Genomic DNA, 14680 nt, shown 5'->3' with positions numbered 1-14680 from the left:
TACTACACCTGCAAGTTTTTATGATGTGGTACCAGAAGCCACTATTTTCCCACATGGATTTAAGAAAAAGGCCAGTTAGAGAACACAACGTGCTCTCATTGCAGGGAACAAAATCGCACAAACACCACAGGTTTGCCTCTGCCCAAAAGAACCCATCACACTGGTTACCTTCGTGGAAGCAGGTGAGAGTATCGGGAGAGGGGCTGCGCACTTCTTACCTCGTGCCCCCTGCGTCTCTCCCCACGCAGGGACTTCATAAAGACCAGCAAGTATATACAAGTGCGCCGGGAAGAAAAACTTCAATTAGAGATACCAGCGCAGCTCATTTACAATGCAAATCAACACAAGGGACTTTCTCAAGGTCCCATCTCAGCCTGAAAAACTGGAAATCCTCCAAACTCGACACCACGTTGGTGGCCGGGCACCCCAGGGGGCCGTGGCCGTGTGCCTCGCCCGGCGCACGGACCCCCCTGGGCGGTGGCTACTTCACCTAGTCCTCACACCCCATGTCCAGTGCAGATGGCCAGGCTCCCGGCCACCGCTCTTGGCTGCAGTGTGTCAGGTTCAGGGCTGCGGTGGTGGCCTGCCCTCTGAGGGGCCGGGGGAGTATCAGAGCGCCAAAGAAATTGGGAGCTAACAGGCGATGCAAGTTACACCAGCACCAAGAAAAACCGGTCTTTCTGCAGGACACGTGCCATCACTGGTCTCCCTAGAACCTGGGAGAAAGAGGACAAAGTAGGGTTTACCAAGTCACCTGACAAAGTTTTCACAGACCGTGGTGATGGAGATGTGCACGGCTCACCTCCTCGGATTAAGGGTAGGAGCTCAGAGAGGGAGCCAGCAGCATCAGGGGGCGTTCGACCTGCTCCCGGAGTGGCTGTCTTCCTGGAACATGGGCTCCAGCCACTCGCCTGGACGGAGTGGCCACCAGGATGAAGGGTCTGGGCAGGGCAAGACTCACAAGCACACGAGCAACTTGCTTCTGTTGCCTTTGTCCACAGGCCACCAGTGTGAGGACCCCCAGGAACCCCGAGACACACTTCCACCCACGAGAGGGGATCACCGAGCCCCTTCCAGGATGAAAAGTCCTTCTACAGACAGAAAGGCCGTGCTTCATGGTGCTTTTCCTTCCCCTTCCTTCCCCACAACCTTCCTTTTCCTAACAGGACTTTTCTTCAAATATTCCCAAGCCACCAGTTTTAAGACAAACATGGTTTTTCCAACATCAAAAATTTACACCAGGATTTATTTTATTTTAAGTCAGAAGAGGTGTGCTTGGGTGGCTCCAGTCGATTAAGCACCTGACTCCTGATTTTGGCTCAGGACATGATCTCACAGTTTGTGAGTTCAAGCCCCATGTCCAGCTCTGTGCTGGAAGTGTGGAGCCTGCTTGGGATTCTCTCTCTCTCTGTTTCTCTCTCTCTCTCTCTCAATCTCTGCCCCTCCCCTGCTCACGAGGGCTCTCTCTCGAAATAAACTTAAAAAAAATTTAAGTCAGAAGAAAGCATAAAGGTAACATGCACCAAAAAACAAAACACAAAACACATCATGGAAGATAAAGTGATATTGTAACTTAAGGAAAGTCAGTTTAATAATTACAACGATGTAGAAGGAATAGTCAATGCCAGGACACTCTGTGGCATTTACAGGACATGGCCCCACAATAGTCACCAGGGATGCTGTGTGTCCTAGAGAAATGGGGCGGGAGGGCAGCGGGAAGTGCACACACAGCCGGAGGCGCCCAACGTCCCAGCGCCTGGTGCGCGTGGAGGCAGACGCCACGAGCACAAAGGACGGTGTCTGACCCACATCTCAACATCGTGCAGAACTTAAGTGTGTCGTGTCCTCGCCCTTGGGGTAAATAGGGCGCCTTTCAACCCCTAGCCCCTTGGAAGGTCAGAGAAACGTAAACAACCTATTTACAATAAGGAAGGTCTGTAGAAAGAACTGCTCTCAGATGCATTTTCTCTGCTCCCTAAAAAGCTTAGTGAAATCATGGATCTGCGAGAAGAGGAGAGAATGGGCCTCTCCCCTCAGGGCAGGGATGGGGAAGAAACAGGTGTCACTCAAGGCTTCGGTGAGGCTAAGGCAGGCGAGAGACCCCTCCTGGGATGCTGCCAGCAACATCGCCCATCAGAAACAGGTGGAGAGAGCAGGGGACAGAGGCCGTCCCTGAGTTCAAGGCTGCACACTTGGGCACACTCCAACGTGTCTCCCACTGCAAGAAAGGTCTTCTGCGTCACCAAAAACTCCTGTGAAATAGAGCCTACCAAAAAACAGGCTCTCCCTGCTAGTCCTAGCTCTGGTGAACAAAATGCTAAGTGCAAGAAGTTGGCAATTCTACTGGAAAGGCCACACATGGGCAGGTCAATGCTGAGCCACAGACACACCTGCTGGGCACGAAGCCAGGAGGGCCAAGCTCAAGCCACTGCCCTCCAGCAGGAGATGGGGGTGGAGGGGGGCACAGTGCTCAGCAGGAGCCTGGAGGAGCAGAAAGCCAGGTTCCAAAGCCACCCAGTTCAAAGGCATCAGAAGATCCCGAAGCCCTTACAGGGTGGCTTGACCCACAGATCGCGAGGCCCAAGTCACTCCTGAGGCCACACAGGTATTTCTGAGAAGTCTGTAATGCACAGAGATACTGCTGTTTTGAAAGACCTAACACTGGTTCTGTGAAAAAGTTTCTCTCGATTAAAGCTGACCTCTTGAGAAGAGGGGAGCAGAGAGCCATTGCCATAATGTGGGCATCCTGCCTCCACGGCCACGGTTCCTGCCCAGGGGCTCTGAGGCTCCCGCGTCCCTGCCCAGAGAGGCCAGCAGAGCTGGGGCTGGGCAGGCTGCCTGTCTCCTCTGCTGTGGAGGTACAGGGGGAAATGGACCCACATTTAAACTTTCATCGCTTTGGCGGGATTTATATTGCTTTATTCTCACTGAAAGGGGGAAACATTTCTTTTTCCCAGTGAGCACTGAAGGCTCGTTGCATGCTGCTGGTGAACAGAGCTCAAAGTGGCCTGACAACTCCCAACCGCCACCTGCCATGTCAGCCCACAGCATCCCTGGTGTGCCTTCATCGGCCTCAGAGATACGTAATAAATAATAGTTTATTTACAGGTTCTTGTGAAGCTTTCTCTCGTGGGCAAGACACAACAGTGCACTTTTTCATGTTATTAAACCAGCCTATATAAGAAAGTCTGCTCTCCCCAGCGCAGTGAATGCACGCTGACGGGCCGCCGTTCTCCAGAGGCAGAAAGGCGCGGACACCAGCAGCTGGACATGGAAGTGTGTGGGGACCTCCTGGGATCTGTGGTTGAAGCTGGCGTCTCTCTCACTCAGCCCGGGCACCTCACTCAGGCCCACCACATGTCAGTGACACAAAACGGCTTTAACAGAAGACTTTCGAGGGTATTAAGGTATCTTTGCAGACACAAATAAGGTTAATTACTTAGGCCTACCAAAGCAGAAGGTCTTTTTAGAGCACGTGGGGACTATAGAGAGCAAACCAGGCATCCAGCAAAGTACCAGGCACCTTTAACGCCCCTGCTTTCCATGAGCACATCTTGTTCACAGGACCAGAAAGGTTAGTGGGAAGGGAATTCTAGCGCAGGTGATCAGCCCAGATGGAACCACCATGGATGTGCATTCAAAATGGAGTATTTACAAGAAACACGTGTAATTATATATACTCAATAAAAGCCTGAAACACCAGGATTTGTAGTCACTGCACTTATTGCAAAATGAGGTAATTGAGATGTTAACAGAGTAAAATTACTGCAGTTCCGCCCTCAGGGTCTACACCTCACGTGTGGATTCTTCAGGAACAGTGCAACCGTTTCTATTTGTGTGATCAATTCCAGCTTTCCTGTGCACAGAAAGCAAGATGACTTTTGTCCAGCCCTGCCCCCGCGGTCCCGTGTGTTCACCCGGGCCTGGTCTCCTCGCTGGGAAGAGGCAAGGATGCTCCTCAGAGGTTGGTCTCATCCCAGGCAGGGTCGTTCATGTTCTTCAGAACTTTCCTCACCAGCTTTTCCAGGTCCTTGCGGGCTCTCTGCTCTTCCTCCAGAGATTTCTTCATCTTTTTGTTATCCTGTAAATGAAGCAGACCACAGGAGACTGGCGGTCTCGGGCACACAAGAGGGCAATCCCGGGCTGGAATCCACCAGGCTCAACAGCACCGCCCGAACGCCTGCACAGACACCCCTGTGATGGGTCTCCAAGACCCATCGCAGAAGGAAGAACGGTCCTAACTATCCATCCAGACAACCTCCACCTGACAGACCACGAGACAACGGCTGAAAGTAACAAGAGGAATGTGCGTCTTCCCACATCTGTAATGATCTCACAACCTTTTACTAGAAAAACGACAGCAGCGGCAGCCCCTGCGTTCCTGCACCCTGACCCCATCACTCCTAGACACACGCGCAGGTGGACCGCTGCCGGGCCTCCCTTCCAACTCAGGGAAGAAGCACCTGGGCACCCCAGCCCCCACCCACACGCAGGGCTCAACGCGCTCCTCGGAGACCAGAGCCATCGTGCAGTGAACCTTCTCCACAAATACACAAAATATACTTGGATCACTTAGCCAAGTTCACCTGACTTCTTAAGAACAAGGACCATGTGTCACACCAGCAAGTGGCAAAGAATAATCACAGTAGGAATTTTAGGTATTTTAAACAATTATTCCAATAGAACTTGAGATGACTTATGATGGAAATTGTACAGTAAAACCTTTAAACAGGTCACTTTAAGAATTCATCTCCTTGGGCACCTGGACGGCTCAGTCCGTTAAGCGTCCAACTTCGGCTCAGGTGGTAACCCCATGGTTTGTGAGTTTGAGCCCCATGTCTGGCTCTGCATTGACAGTGTGGCTCTCTCCCCTCCTCTCTCTGCCTCTCCCCTGCTCTTTCCCAAAATAAACAAACATTAAAAAAAAAAAAAATACTTGAAAAAAATTCAGTTTTCCTGGTCTGTGCCAGGCACAGAAGACCAAACTGATCTGCTGGAATTCTGAGAGAAAGGACCTCTCTCTTCTTTATTACTTCACGTTCAGACAAACGGCCTTAATTTGGAGGTGGTGGTTTCCCCTTCTCCTCCTTTAAAAACAAGGTCAACAGGCTGGCTATGACTCACCTGTCTTAACTCTTGGACTTCGTCCTTTAACGCGTAGACAGTATCCACAAGACTCCTGAAGCAGAGAACAGGATGAACACCCAAACGAGGGTGGGAGCAAGGACACAGACGCACTTTACCGGGAGGCACGACAGGACCCTCCTCAGCAAATACCCAACTCCGTCCACTTTACAACAGCCTGCTTAGAGTTAATGCCACTCTGTCAACGACACCAGGAGGGCCAGCCCTCAAAGGTCTCCGGCTCCAGGGCTCCTCGCCATCCGCCCCCTCCCCACACCCGCGTGGCCCACTTTAAAGTGCTGGAACGTGGCTTACTTTTCTTCTATCACTGTCTGACCATTACTCTTAGTTTCTTCAACTATGATTTTCTCTTCCTCTGGAAGCAAAACTTGTGGAGCAGATTCTTTGCGTGAGCCTAGATCATTAAAAACACAAAAAACAAAAGCAAAACCCACAGGTGAGCACACGGCAGAACTTGACACCTGACTCTACAGCACTATGTCAACATTTACATGAAATTCCAGAGACCGTACATTAAAAATCCTCTACGTAAAACAGGGAATGGCAACTTTTGCCAATTTTCTCCACTTCTGTCTAGCAAACCCAGTCCTTCTCGTGCTGAAAGCATCGCAGAGGAAAGGAAGCAGTAGCCTTCTGGCGATTTATTAAGCTTCGGTTCCTGAATCAGGATTATGGATCTTTTAAATCTCCAAATCTTCCACAGGTAGTAAGTTAAAGGTTCTGACCATAGTGCCCTGGACATTTCGGAATAAATATCAAAATGAATTTGGGGGGGAGGGAGGGAATATCCAAATCAACCTGATTGTGAGCCATCTCATTCTGGGCATTTTAGAAAGATGGGTCAGATGATACATGCACACAGGGTGTTTATAAATGCAAATAACTGGTGAAACATTTAACTCTACAGTGACAGTTAAAAATAAAGATTAGGGCACATGGTTTAGAAAAAGTGAGATTTATTACTTCTTGCATGAAAACTTATTCTCCATTCCCTGGCACATAAACATTTTTCCAAACAAAAGGTGGTAAACCACAGACGATGCTGGAGGGAAGCTGGCACCATTTAACCAGTGCCCAGCAGTGCAGCTTGCCTGGACCCTGTCTCAATACACGCATGCTACAAAATGGGTACTTCAGAAATTGGGAAACCCAGCTTTTGAACAGGTAGGAAAAGGAGACTCAGATCTTTAAGGACGCAAAAAAAAAAAAAAAAAAAAAAAAAAAAAAAAAATCTTGAAATAGTATTTTCTTATCTATAACAAGCACTGTAACATTTATATATATTTTTGAAAAATACTGGTACAAATATTTGAGGAAAGAACACAGAACACAAACACCTGCAAAACCTCTTCAATAAAAACAATACGCTTGGGGCGCTTGGGTGGCTCAGTCGGTTGAGCATCCGACTCTTGGTTTCGGCTCAGGTCATGATCTCATGGTTTGTGGGTTTGAGCCCCAAGTCAGGCTCTGTGCTGATGGCACGGAGCCTGCTTGGAATTCTCTCTCTCCCTCTCTCTCTGCCCCTCCCCTGCTCACATGGTCGCTGTCTCTCTCAGAAATAAAAAATAAACTTAAAAAAAAATATGAAAACAATACACTTGATATTTGCTATGTGCTAATTACAGAGATGCTGGCACAACTTGCTTCTTCCTGGTTCACCTTTAGCCCACCTTCCTGAAAGTTCGTCAAACCGTGGGATGGCTGGCTGTGTGCCCTTCTGTCACGGGAACGTTCAGGAGAATACCCACGTGTGCAGGACGGGGTTTAAGGAATAGTCCACCAGCATTTCAGTGTCAGCTTACGCTCCTCGGAGCAGGAATTATTACCATGAGAGCTTGACAGCAAGAGTGCTCACAAGAGGATCCCACCGTCCAGGGGGTTCCCGTATCGTTTCTGCTGCGGCACGCCACAGGAAGGAGGGCGGAAGTTTCCCAGCCATGGGGCGGTGGCCTAGACTCTCCCTGCCACCATCTGTACGTTGGTCCCCATCGCCCAGACTGGGAAGGGTGTCGAATCCAAGCACACGGTGAAACCGTGACAGCAGGAACTGAACTAAACTAGGATGCAGACCTCTTCCTCCTCGGTCATCTCAAGCATGAGAAGACTGAACTCCAGGCAGGCAGGTACCATCTTGGGTTACACAGCACGAGCTTCAACACGCATACCGTTTTTATACCAATAAAGGGCGGCCCTTCGGGGGAGTCAAGCACTTCAGTATTCTAGCCAGAGTGCGGAAAATTTGGGCACAAGCCACAGCAGGCGTCTGTACTATTTCACGACTGTCCGCTATGCCTCCCTGCAAACCCTGAGCCTGCACCCCCATGGCTATGTCGTACCCCTCACCGATGGGCCACCCGCCACCCCGTCGCAGTCCCCCACCCACAAAGGGGGTTACTCTTCAGAGAGGGTGACATCCTTCGAGACACGGTCCCTGAAAGGGTCGCCCTGTCACAGACAGCGCCATGCTGACGACAATCCACCTCCTGGGGTCTTGCCTGCTCCCGGCGCCATGGCTCTGAGGGGCTGCGGGCATATCTTCTAGGCCGTTCTGGGCCGCATGGGAAAATACAGGCTTATCTTCTTAAAGGCCGTTCCTAGGCCGCACAGGAGCTGAGCGGCACCAGCCGAGGGGCAGATTCTGAAGGCCGCCGTGTGCCATCCCGCGCTTCGGACACAGCTGCAGCAGGACCCACGTGAGCATCGGGAAGGCTAGTTCACGTGCCATTTCCCCACAAAAACAGGAAAGGGTTCACAAAAAGCCGAGTGTGCGTACCACACACGTGGAAAACCGATGGTTTCAGTGAATTTCGCCGTGAAGAGACGTCATCGGAAAACTCAGTCGCCTGCCAAGTGTCCCCACTGCCACCTGCCCTGTGCCACGGTCCAATCAAAACAGGTAGCGGCTGGGTGCCGTCACACCGGCTGGAAGCACGTTTCCGCACGTGGACAAGCTAATGACACACGTGGCAGCACTCTGGGAAGCCCGACTCTTGTGTGCTTCTCCCCAGGCGTTTGGATCTCCCAGCTTCCTGGGCACTGCTCCGTGAGGCATACGCGGCACTCCAGGTTCAAACGGCAGGGAAAACCAGAGGCATCTGTGTCGTAAGGACATGGGCTGGACAGCGGGCACTGTCCCGTCCGCACGAGTACCAGGACAAGTGTAACTTCCGTTACAGAACGACACTACATCAGAGGACCAAGCCCGTGAGAACTGGTACGAGACTCACATGTATGTGATGGTTATTTTTGGAAATATGCTGAGAGCACACCAGAATTTATTATAAAAACTTACATTGGAGAATGTGTTATCGGCAGAACGTACTAACTGCTTGATTCCTGAAAGAGGCTAGTGTGAAAAATGCCATGTATGGATCTGACAGTGAGCCGGGAGCCATAAAGACATAATAAGGTTATTTACTGGCCTACAAAGAAATCCAGGGATGCCAACAATGTGCCTGGTTTCAATGTAGCATTTTTCTCAAAGGACAGAAAATTCAGTCTTTCAGAAAGTTAAACAATAAATATTCCCCAGCCAGGTTTATAACTAAGTCTGTTCTATAGCAATAGCCAAATTTTACAAAGTAGATTTAATATCTCAAAGATTACTGAAGTATTTTTACATGTATCACAACATGTTTTCCCTGAATTACTTAGTCTGGAAAAACAACAACTCACAAAGACCGTTCTGTCACTTTGTTTAAAACCCTCTCAGGGGCTGAGACCCAGGCAAATGTGCTCACGATGGCTCCGCACATTCAAGATCCCTATTTCCCAAACTCTGTGTTTCCAGGAGGTTAACAGGGTACGGGCACAGACGGTACTATCTCATCCGTGTCCACGCATGACCTCCCCCTAGGCTACTGTGCCGGGCCAGGTCCCCGGGGGTGATTCGTGCCCTGACCAAAGTGGACAAGCTTCTCCCAGCCCACACCCGCCCCTGTCGGGCACACAGGTGGTGGCACCAGGACCTCTGGTCTATACGACCTGTGGACAGAGGCATGGATTCCTCGGAGTAGCCGTGCAGCACCCCGTCAGTAAGGGCCCCTCCCCAAAGAGCGCTCTGTGGAAACAGTGTGGAGTCGCCTGCTTCCTCTTCCGGCCTCAAAGTGCCTTCTCAGTTTGGGGAATACTTTGCCACCCCTCCTCCACTGGCTAATGCAGGGGTTCTGCCACATGTCATTTTGGAAACTGCTGACTGCTACAGCCCCTTCTTCAAAGGTCCACAGGGCACAGGCAGCACGGTGAAGGTTTTCAGAAGGTCTGCAGTAAAAATACCCACTTTAATTCAGCACTTCCTAACGTCATCGGAGTGCGGAACCACTGCAGTTCTCCGTGTCGCTCTTTACGAGTGGTGCTGGCCTAGCTTCTGGCCCTGTCTGCCTCTATAATCACACGCACACGAGTGCCGGTTGGCTTTGCTGCTGTTCAGTAAAGGCGTGAAGACAATAAGATGACAATTTATACTTGGCACCAACCCAGCGTTTCCCCAACCGGAGGACTCCCAAAAACACGTCTGCAGCTGCCTGGGCTCTGGCCGCCGCCGCCCACAGACATGCCACGGCAGCTGCACACTGCCCCCAGCAGGGGTCGCCCTGCGCCACGCAGCTGGAGATGGGCGGGAGCTTGCTCACTGAGAGGCATGACTGAGAAGCTGGAGACAACTTGAACCCTGCCCCCTGCAACATTTACAGATCCTCCTTTGAGAAGCACTCGCGCTGACAGAGGATCTGCCCGGGGCACAGAGCGGGTGGGGTGGGGGTGGGGGGCTCAAAGCCCAGGGTACCTCTTGGTTGTTGGAGAGCCACCTGCTGGGACACAAGGCTGGGTCAACTCCAGGACGCACGGTGGGGTGTGTGTGTGTGTGCACGCGTGGCTGGGCCGGCCTTCATCACAAGCCTAAAAACAGCGTTAAGTTCGCCAGAAAAGAGACCACGTGCCCATCTGGCCAGATGTCTGGTACGTTTGTGGCCAAACTCCCGTAACTTCTTAAATTCATAATCTTTCTAAAAATCTGTATCTAATTATACTCCACTGGAATTGATCTTTCAGAATGAAGGAAAATATTACAGGTTTTCAAAACCTATTTAATAAAATCTTTCCAAAAAGTCACTTTGTGATTTACTGGCTACCAAAGGGTTCTAATTTTTTTTCTTGGGAAGATGTGAGGCATCTTTTTAGGGAACAATTTACAGGTGTTCACCATCTGTGCCTTGCTCTAGCCTCTCACGACACTTCCTCTCTCTGCTTAGCCAGCTGGGCATACGCTTTACAAAACCAACGTTAAAACTGATCTTAGTCCTAAGGAAAAAAGGAGTAAGAAACCAAGCAAAAGCAAAAAAACACTAATGAAGTTAGGTGGGGGTTTTCCCCCCATTTGTGCATAAAAAACCAAGAGTGCTTCTTTCTGAAGACAAACCCTCCAGTGACAGAAAACTTGTTGGAAAAAGTTGAAATAAAAATGTGTTAAGGAGTGACCCTGTTTTGTCTGGAACGTATTTAATCTAAGAAAGTGCACATTTCTCTCTCAAAGCAGAAGCAAAGAGTCCCATTACCTGGCCTTCCTCTGGAAGACAACTTACAGGAAAACAGCCCTGTCACACACTGAGTCACAAGCTAGGCTACTCCCCCGCCCTCCCCCAGGTAACAAATATTAAAAGCCACAGGCTAGCAAATGCAAAATTTATTTCAACTGTACATAACAGACGTCTTTTTTCATATATATAAAACAAACACTTCATTGCCATATGCAACCACAAACAATAATATGCATACTGTACAATACAATGCAACATCAGGTTTACATCCAACTGAGTCTTCAAATGGCAGTCGTCCACCAGAAATGGCTTTCCCATTCACAGAGAAAAAGCACAATATATAGATTTTTTTTTCAAGGTCTCATACCACTATTTACACATTACTGTGTTTTGGCAACCTCACGCAAAACACATAATTAATATAGCTTATATACTGTGGCAAGCGTAAGTTCAATGGCAACACCACGGAGGCCCCCGCACAAGGCCCGAGGCAGCGCTCACCTACCTGTGGGTTCAGGGTCTTCACCCTCACGCTAGAGCACTGACTGCGCACGCAGCCAGGACAGAGCCACACAAACGAGACTCCCTCTCCGCACGACTGAAGCTCCGCAGGGGAAAGGAGAGTCCCGGCCCCCGGGGAGCCACGTCGCCACTGCCACCCAGGGGCCACCTCCAGCCTGTGGCACGGACACTTCCAACCAGGTCACGAGAGCTAATGGTGCCAGACACTCACAACAAGCCCGAACAACAAACAGCCAGGGTGTTGTTCTGCAGTGACCTCAACGTCAGCAGAATCCCTGCCCACGTGGCTTTACTAGTACGAGAGGACAGATGAGGAAGGGTGAAACCCTGGCGTACAGGAAAGGAAATGGCTCAGGAAGATGACCCCGATGATACTTGGCAATGCAGAAAAATCCAAGTGCAACGACTAACGGCGTCTCACCGCTGTGCTGTGCGCAGCCCACAACACGGGCAGCCCGCGGTCACTAAGGCCTGGCAAAGGCGTCTCAGCCAACGCACAATGACACAGCCTCAAAGCAATAAAAGGACACTCTAACGTGATGATCAGAAGAGGGAACTGCTGTACGTACACAAAATAAAACCACTGCTTCTAAGTTCACTCATGAACTTCGTAGTTCTGTTTCTTCCAAAATTCCATCTGCTATCTGGCTGACCACACAGAAACCCCATCTCTCCCGTGGGCTAATACTGGGCTGTAATTTGAAGATTGCTCAACTTCTTTATATTAATTGATATAAAACTAGGAAATCTCCAGATGGCATGAGCAGCCCAACAGCTATCTGGGAACAGACATGCTTGGAATTCTCTTTCTCACGACCTCACCGCACGCGGTCCCCGAGCCGTCTGACTCTCTAAGCACCGCGCCGCTGCAGGGGGCCACCAGCCCCTCTGGGCGCATGAGCAACAGGACCCGGCGCCCCGCCAGCAGCGGCACGGTGCAAGCAAGGGCGGGCACTGTATACGTGGTGTGGTGAGGTAGGGGACAGGGGAGACGGCCCGGCCACCCCGAGGAGAGGAAAACCGGCCATTCCCGGCTCCTCACGGCATCTGGCTTCCTGAAGTCGGTCTGACTTCACACGCGACCACGAGGCTCCCTGTCCACACCAAGCACAGCATGCGTGGGGGAGGGTGCTTCTCCACTCTGGCAATGACCAAACGTGGTTCCGGTGCCACCACTGAACGCGACACATCACATTCAGTTTTCTGAAGCCGAGATTCATCTGAGGGAGGCCAGTGAAACCTCCTCACAACAAATCCCAGGGAAGCGGGGGAGTCCCCTCCAAATCGGAGATTTTCTTCTAAGTGAGTTACGTGGCAGCTTAGGTCTTTGGAGGACTCAGGTGGCCCCAAGACACGCAAAGGAGGAGGATCACACAGGATGGGATGCCGTAAACGGAGTTTCACTGCAGCTACTCGCTGAAAACCACGCGTCCATTGCAGGCAACGTAATGTGGAGGTTGGGGCGCAGCCAGGCTGGGACCGAAGCCAAGCACTCACCTTTCAGGGTACAGCCAACGCCTCTCTGAACGGAGTCTCACGTACACCTTCAGAGGCTGCGTGCATCAGAGTTTGCATTTAATCTTCAGCGGGGAGGGACTCCAAACAAGGGGAGCGTGGCGTCGTGACGCGGGGGAGGGTCTGAGCTCTGACAGTACCTGGCCCTTGGACAACCCCCACCCCACAGGCAAACGGGGACGTGGGACAGCCATCTGTGGTGCACGGACGAGCACAGAGCCCTTGCCGGCCACACCGACACAAGGCTCCCCGTGGCCGCCAAGTGCCCCGAGGACTCTTCAGAGAGCGGTGTCCAAACTGCACTCAGCCCTCTTACTGAGCGCTTCCTTCTCCTGTCTCCTCAACTACTTGGTCAGTGGGTCCATCATACATAAAAGATGTGGATCCCCATACAAGGCCAGAGCCACCTCTGTGTTGTCTGTTGATCACAAACCTGTATGGTTTCAGTATAAAATATAAAAGTGTTCATACAGCTGTATCCAAAAAGAAATGAGACAGGTGCTACACTGAGAATAAAAACCCAGACCCCTTGGAGCTGCAAAACCGCCACTACCCACGGAGAAAAGCCCCGGGCACGGGCCGCGTGAGCACACCATCTCCTTCAACAGCAGCGACTCGAACGGAGGGTCAAATTGGCAATTGGGCCTCCGCAAAATACAATGGGAAGTATCAGAAACGCTCTCAAAAGTTGTTAAAATATCACATAAAAGACAAGGAACAGCAAGAAAACATCTAAGAAAAGCAGGCTGCGATACAACAAGCATTTGTTAAGAAAAGCTCAGAAGTGCATTAGTTCTGGTGAGAGATATATGAGCAACAGCTCTTACGAGATGTAGAACCCATTCTGTAACTATGGGCTGTCCATATACTGTCATAGTCAGAGTCTTCCGAGAGGTCTGAGGGCTCCAAACGGGAAAGGCTACTGCGACGACCCAAGGAGTCTAGACTTGATTGGTCGTCGTCAGCCAAGACGTGATTATGCATCAGGTCAGTGCCTTGCCATGCTACGACGGGAGGGACGGAGTGACAGGCAGAGGTGGGAGGGGACGGACAGGAAGAGCCACAACCAAAAACATGAAAACAAAAGCAAAAGGTGATGGGAAGAGAAGGAAAAGAGAAAATATTGTTAAAAAATGGCAACAATGTTCATTTCTCCTTATTTACGGTGGGTTTTAATAGCACAACCCTTAGAATAAAAGTAGACTTAAATAAATCTCACAGTATTGTTTGCAAACTGTCTCTTTTTACAGATCTTGCTACGAGCCCTCACATAAGCCCATGTCCACAGATCATTCTACAGACATTTCACAAGTAAACTATTCCATTAGCAAATAGTCTCATTTATGACATTTGTAAAAGAAACCATTTAGGTGTTAAATTAGAAATTGTTTCCTATTCTTTAGGTGGATATGTTGAAGCAAAAGAGTTTCCAAGGATTTTTGACTTTTTCAGTTCATCTTTAGGATGGGGTCTACACTTACCTTATCAAACCACCACCACCACCGTAAAAGTTTCAGAGTGGAGTAGGGGTTAAATAGGGTCCACGTCCCTGGGGGCCCTTCCTTGTCGCTGCACCACCCACGATTGCAGCGCCCCGCAGAGCTCAGCCAGGGGACAGGGGAAGGGGGACGCCTGCTCAAACGTTCTCAACCCCAATGCAGACCCTTTACTGGTGGGACAAGAGACACGATGAACCGAGAGCCACTGTGTTAACAGGAGGGCAACAGAAGACAAAGGGCACCAGATGGGAGAACAGCAATCAGCCAGAGAGGAGCCACACCTGGGAGCGAGGGACCCGGCCAGGGAGCTGTGCAGGGGCATGCAGGCTGCAGGGACACCACGTGACAGACGATGGCACACCATGGCAACCATGGCCTCCGTCCTATTCCTGCTCCTGGTCAAAGCCGAGTCCATTCCCAAACCTTAACAAGCAGGGGCGGCTACTCTGCATTCCTTCAACTAAA

General features: G+C 50.6%; 1 protein-coding gene across 5 annotated transcripts in view; it reads right to left on the bottom strand.

The window, feature by feature from the left end:
- Positions 1 to 1551: 1551 nt before the first annotated feature.
- Positions 1552 to 14680, bottom strand: part of ARHGEF7 (Rho guanine nucleotide exchange factor 7) — a 134361-nt gene continuing 121232 nt past the window's right edge. For 4 of the 5 annotated variants that reach the window (XM_042930289.1, XM_042930300.1, XM_042930298.1 and 1 more), the window contains 3 exons: positions 5440 to 5539; positions 5125 to 5179; positions 1552 to 4081 (listed from right to left, as the gene is read on the bottom strand). In XM_042930289.1, the coding sequence (XP_042786223.1) occupies positions 3959 to 4081; positions 5125 to 5179; positions 5440 to 5539 (278 nt within the window). In that variant the 3' untranslated portion in view covers positions 1552 to 3958. Of the gene's footprint in view, positions 4082 to 5124; positions 5180 to 5439; positions 5540 to 13543; positions 13721 to 14680 lie in introns of all 5 variants that reach the window. The other variant, XM_042930302.1, reaches the window with a different exon arrangement.

This window comes from Panthera leo, chromosome A1 (genome assembly GCF_018350215.1).
Source record: "Panthera leo isolate Ple1 chromosome A1, P.leo_Ple1_pat1.1, whole genome shotgun sequence".
Lineage (NCBI taxonomy): Eukaryota > Metazoa > Chordata > Mammalia > Carnivora > Felidae > Panthera > Panthera leo.
The sequence above is the reverse complement of the archived record's forward strand: the minus strand, read 5'-3'. Positions and strand labels throughout refer to the sequence as shown.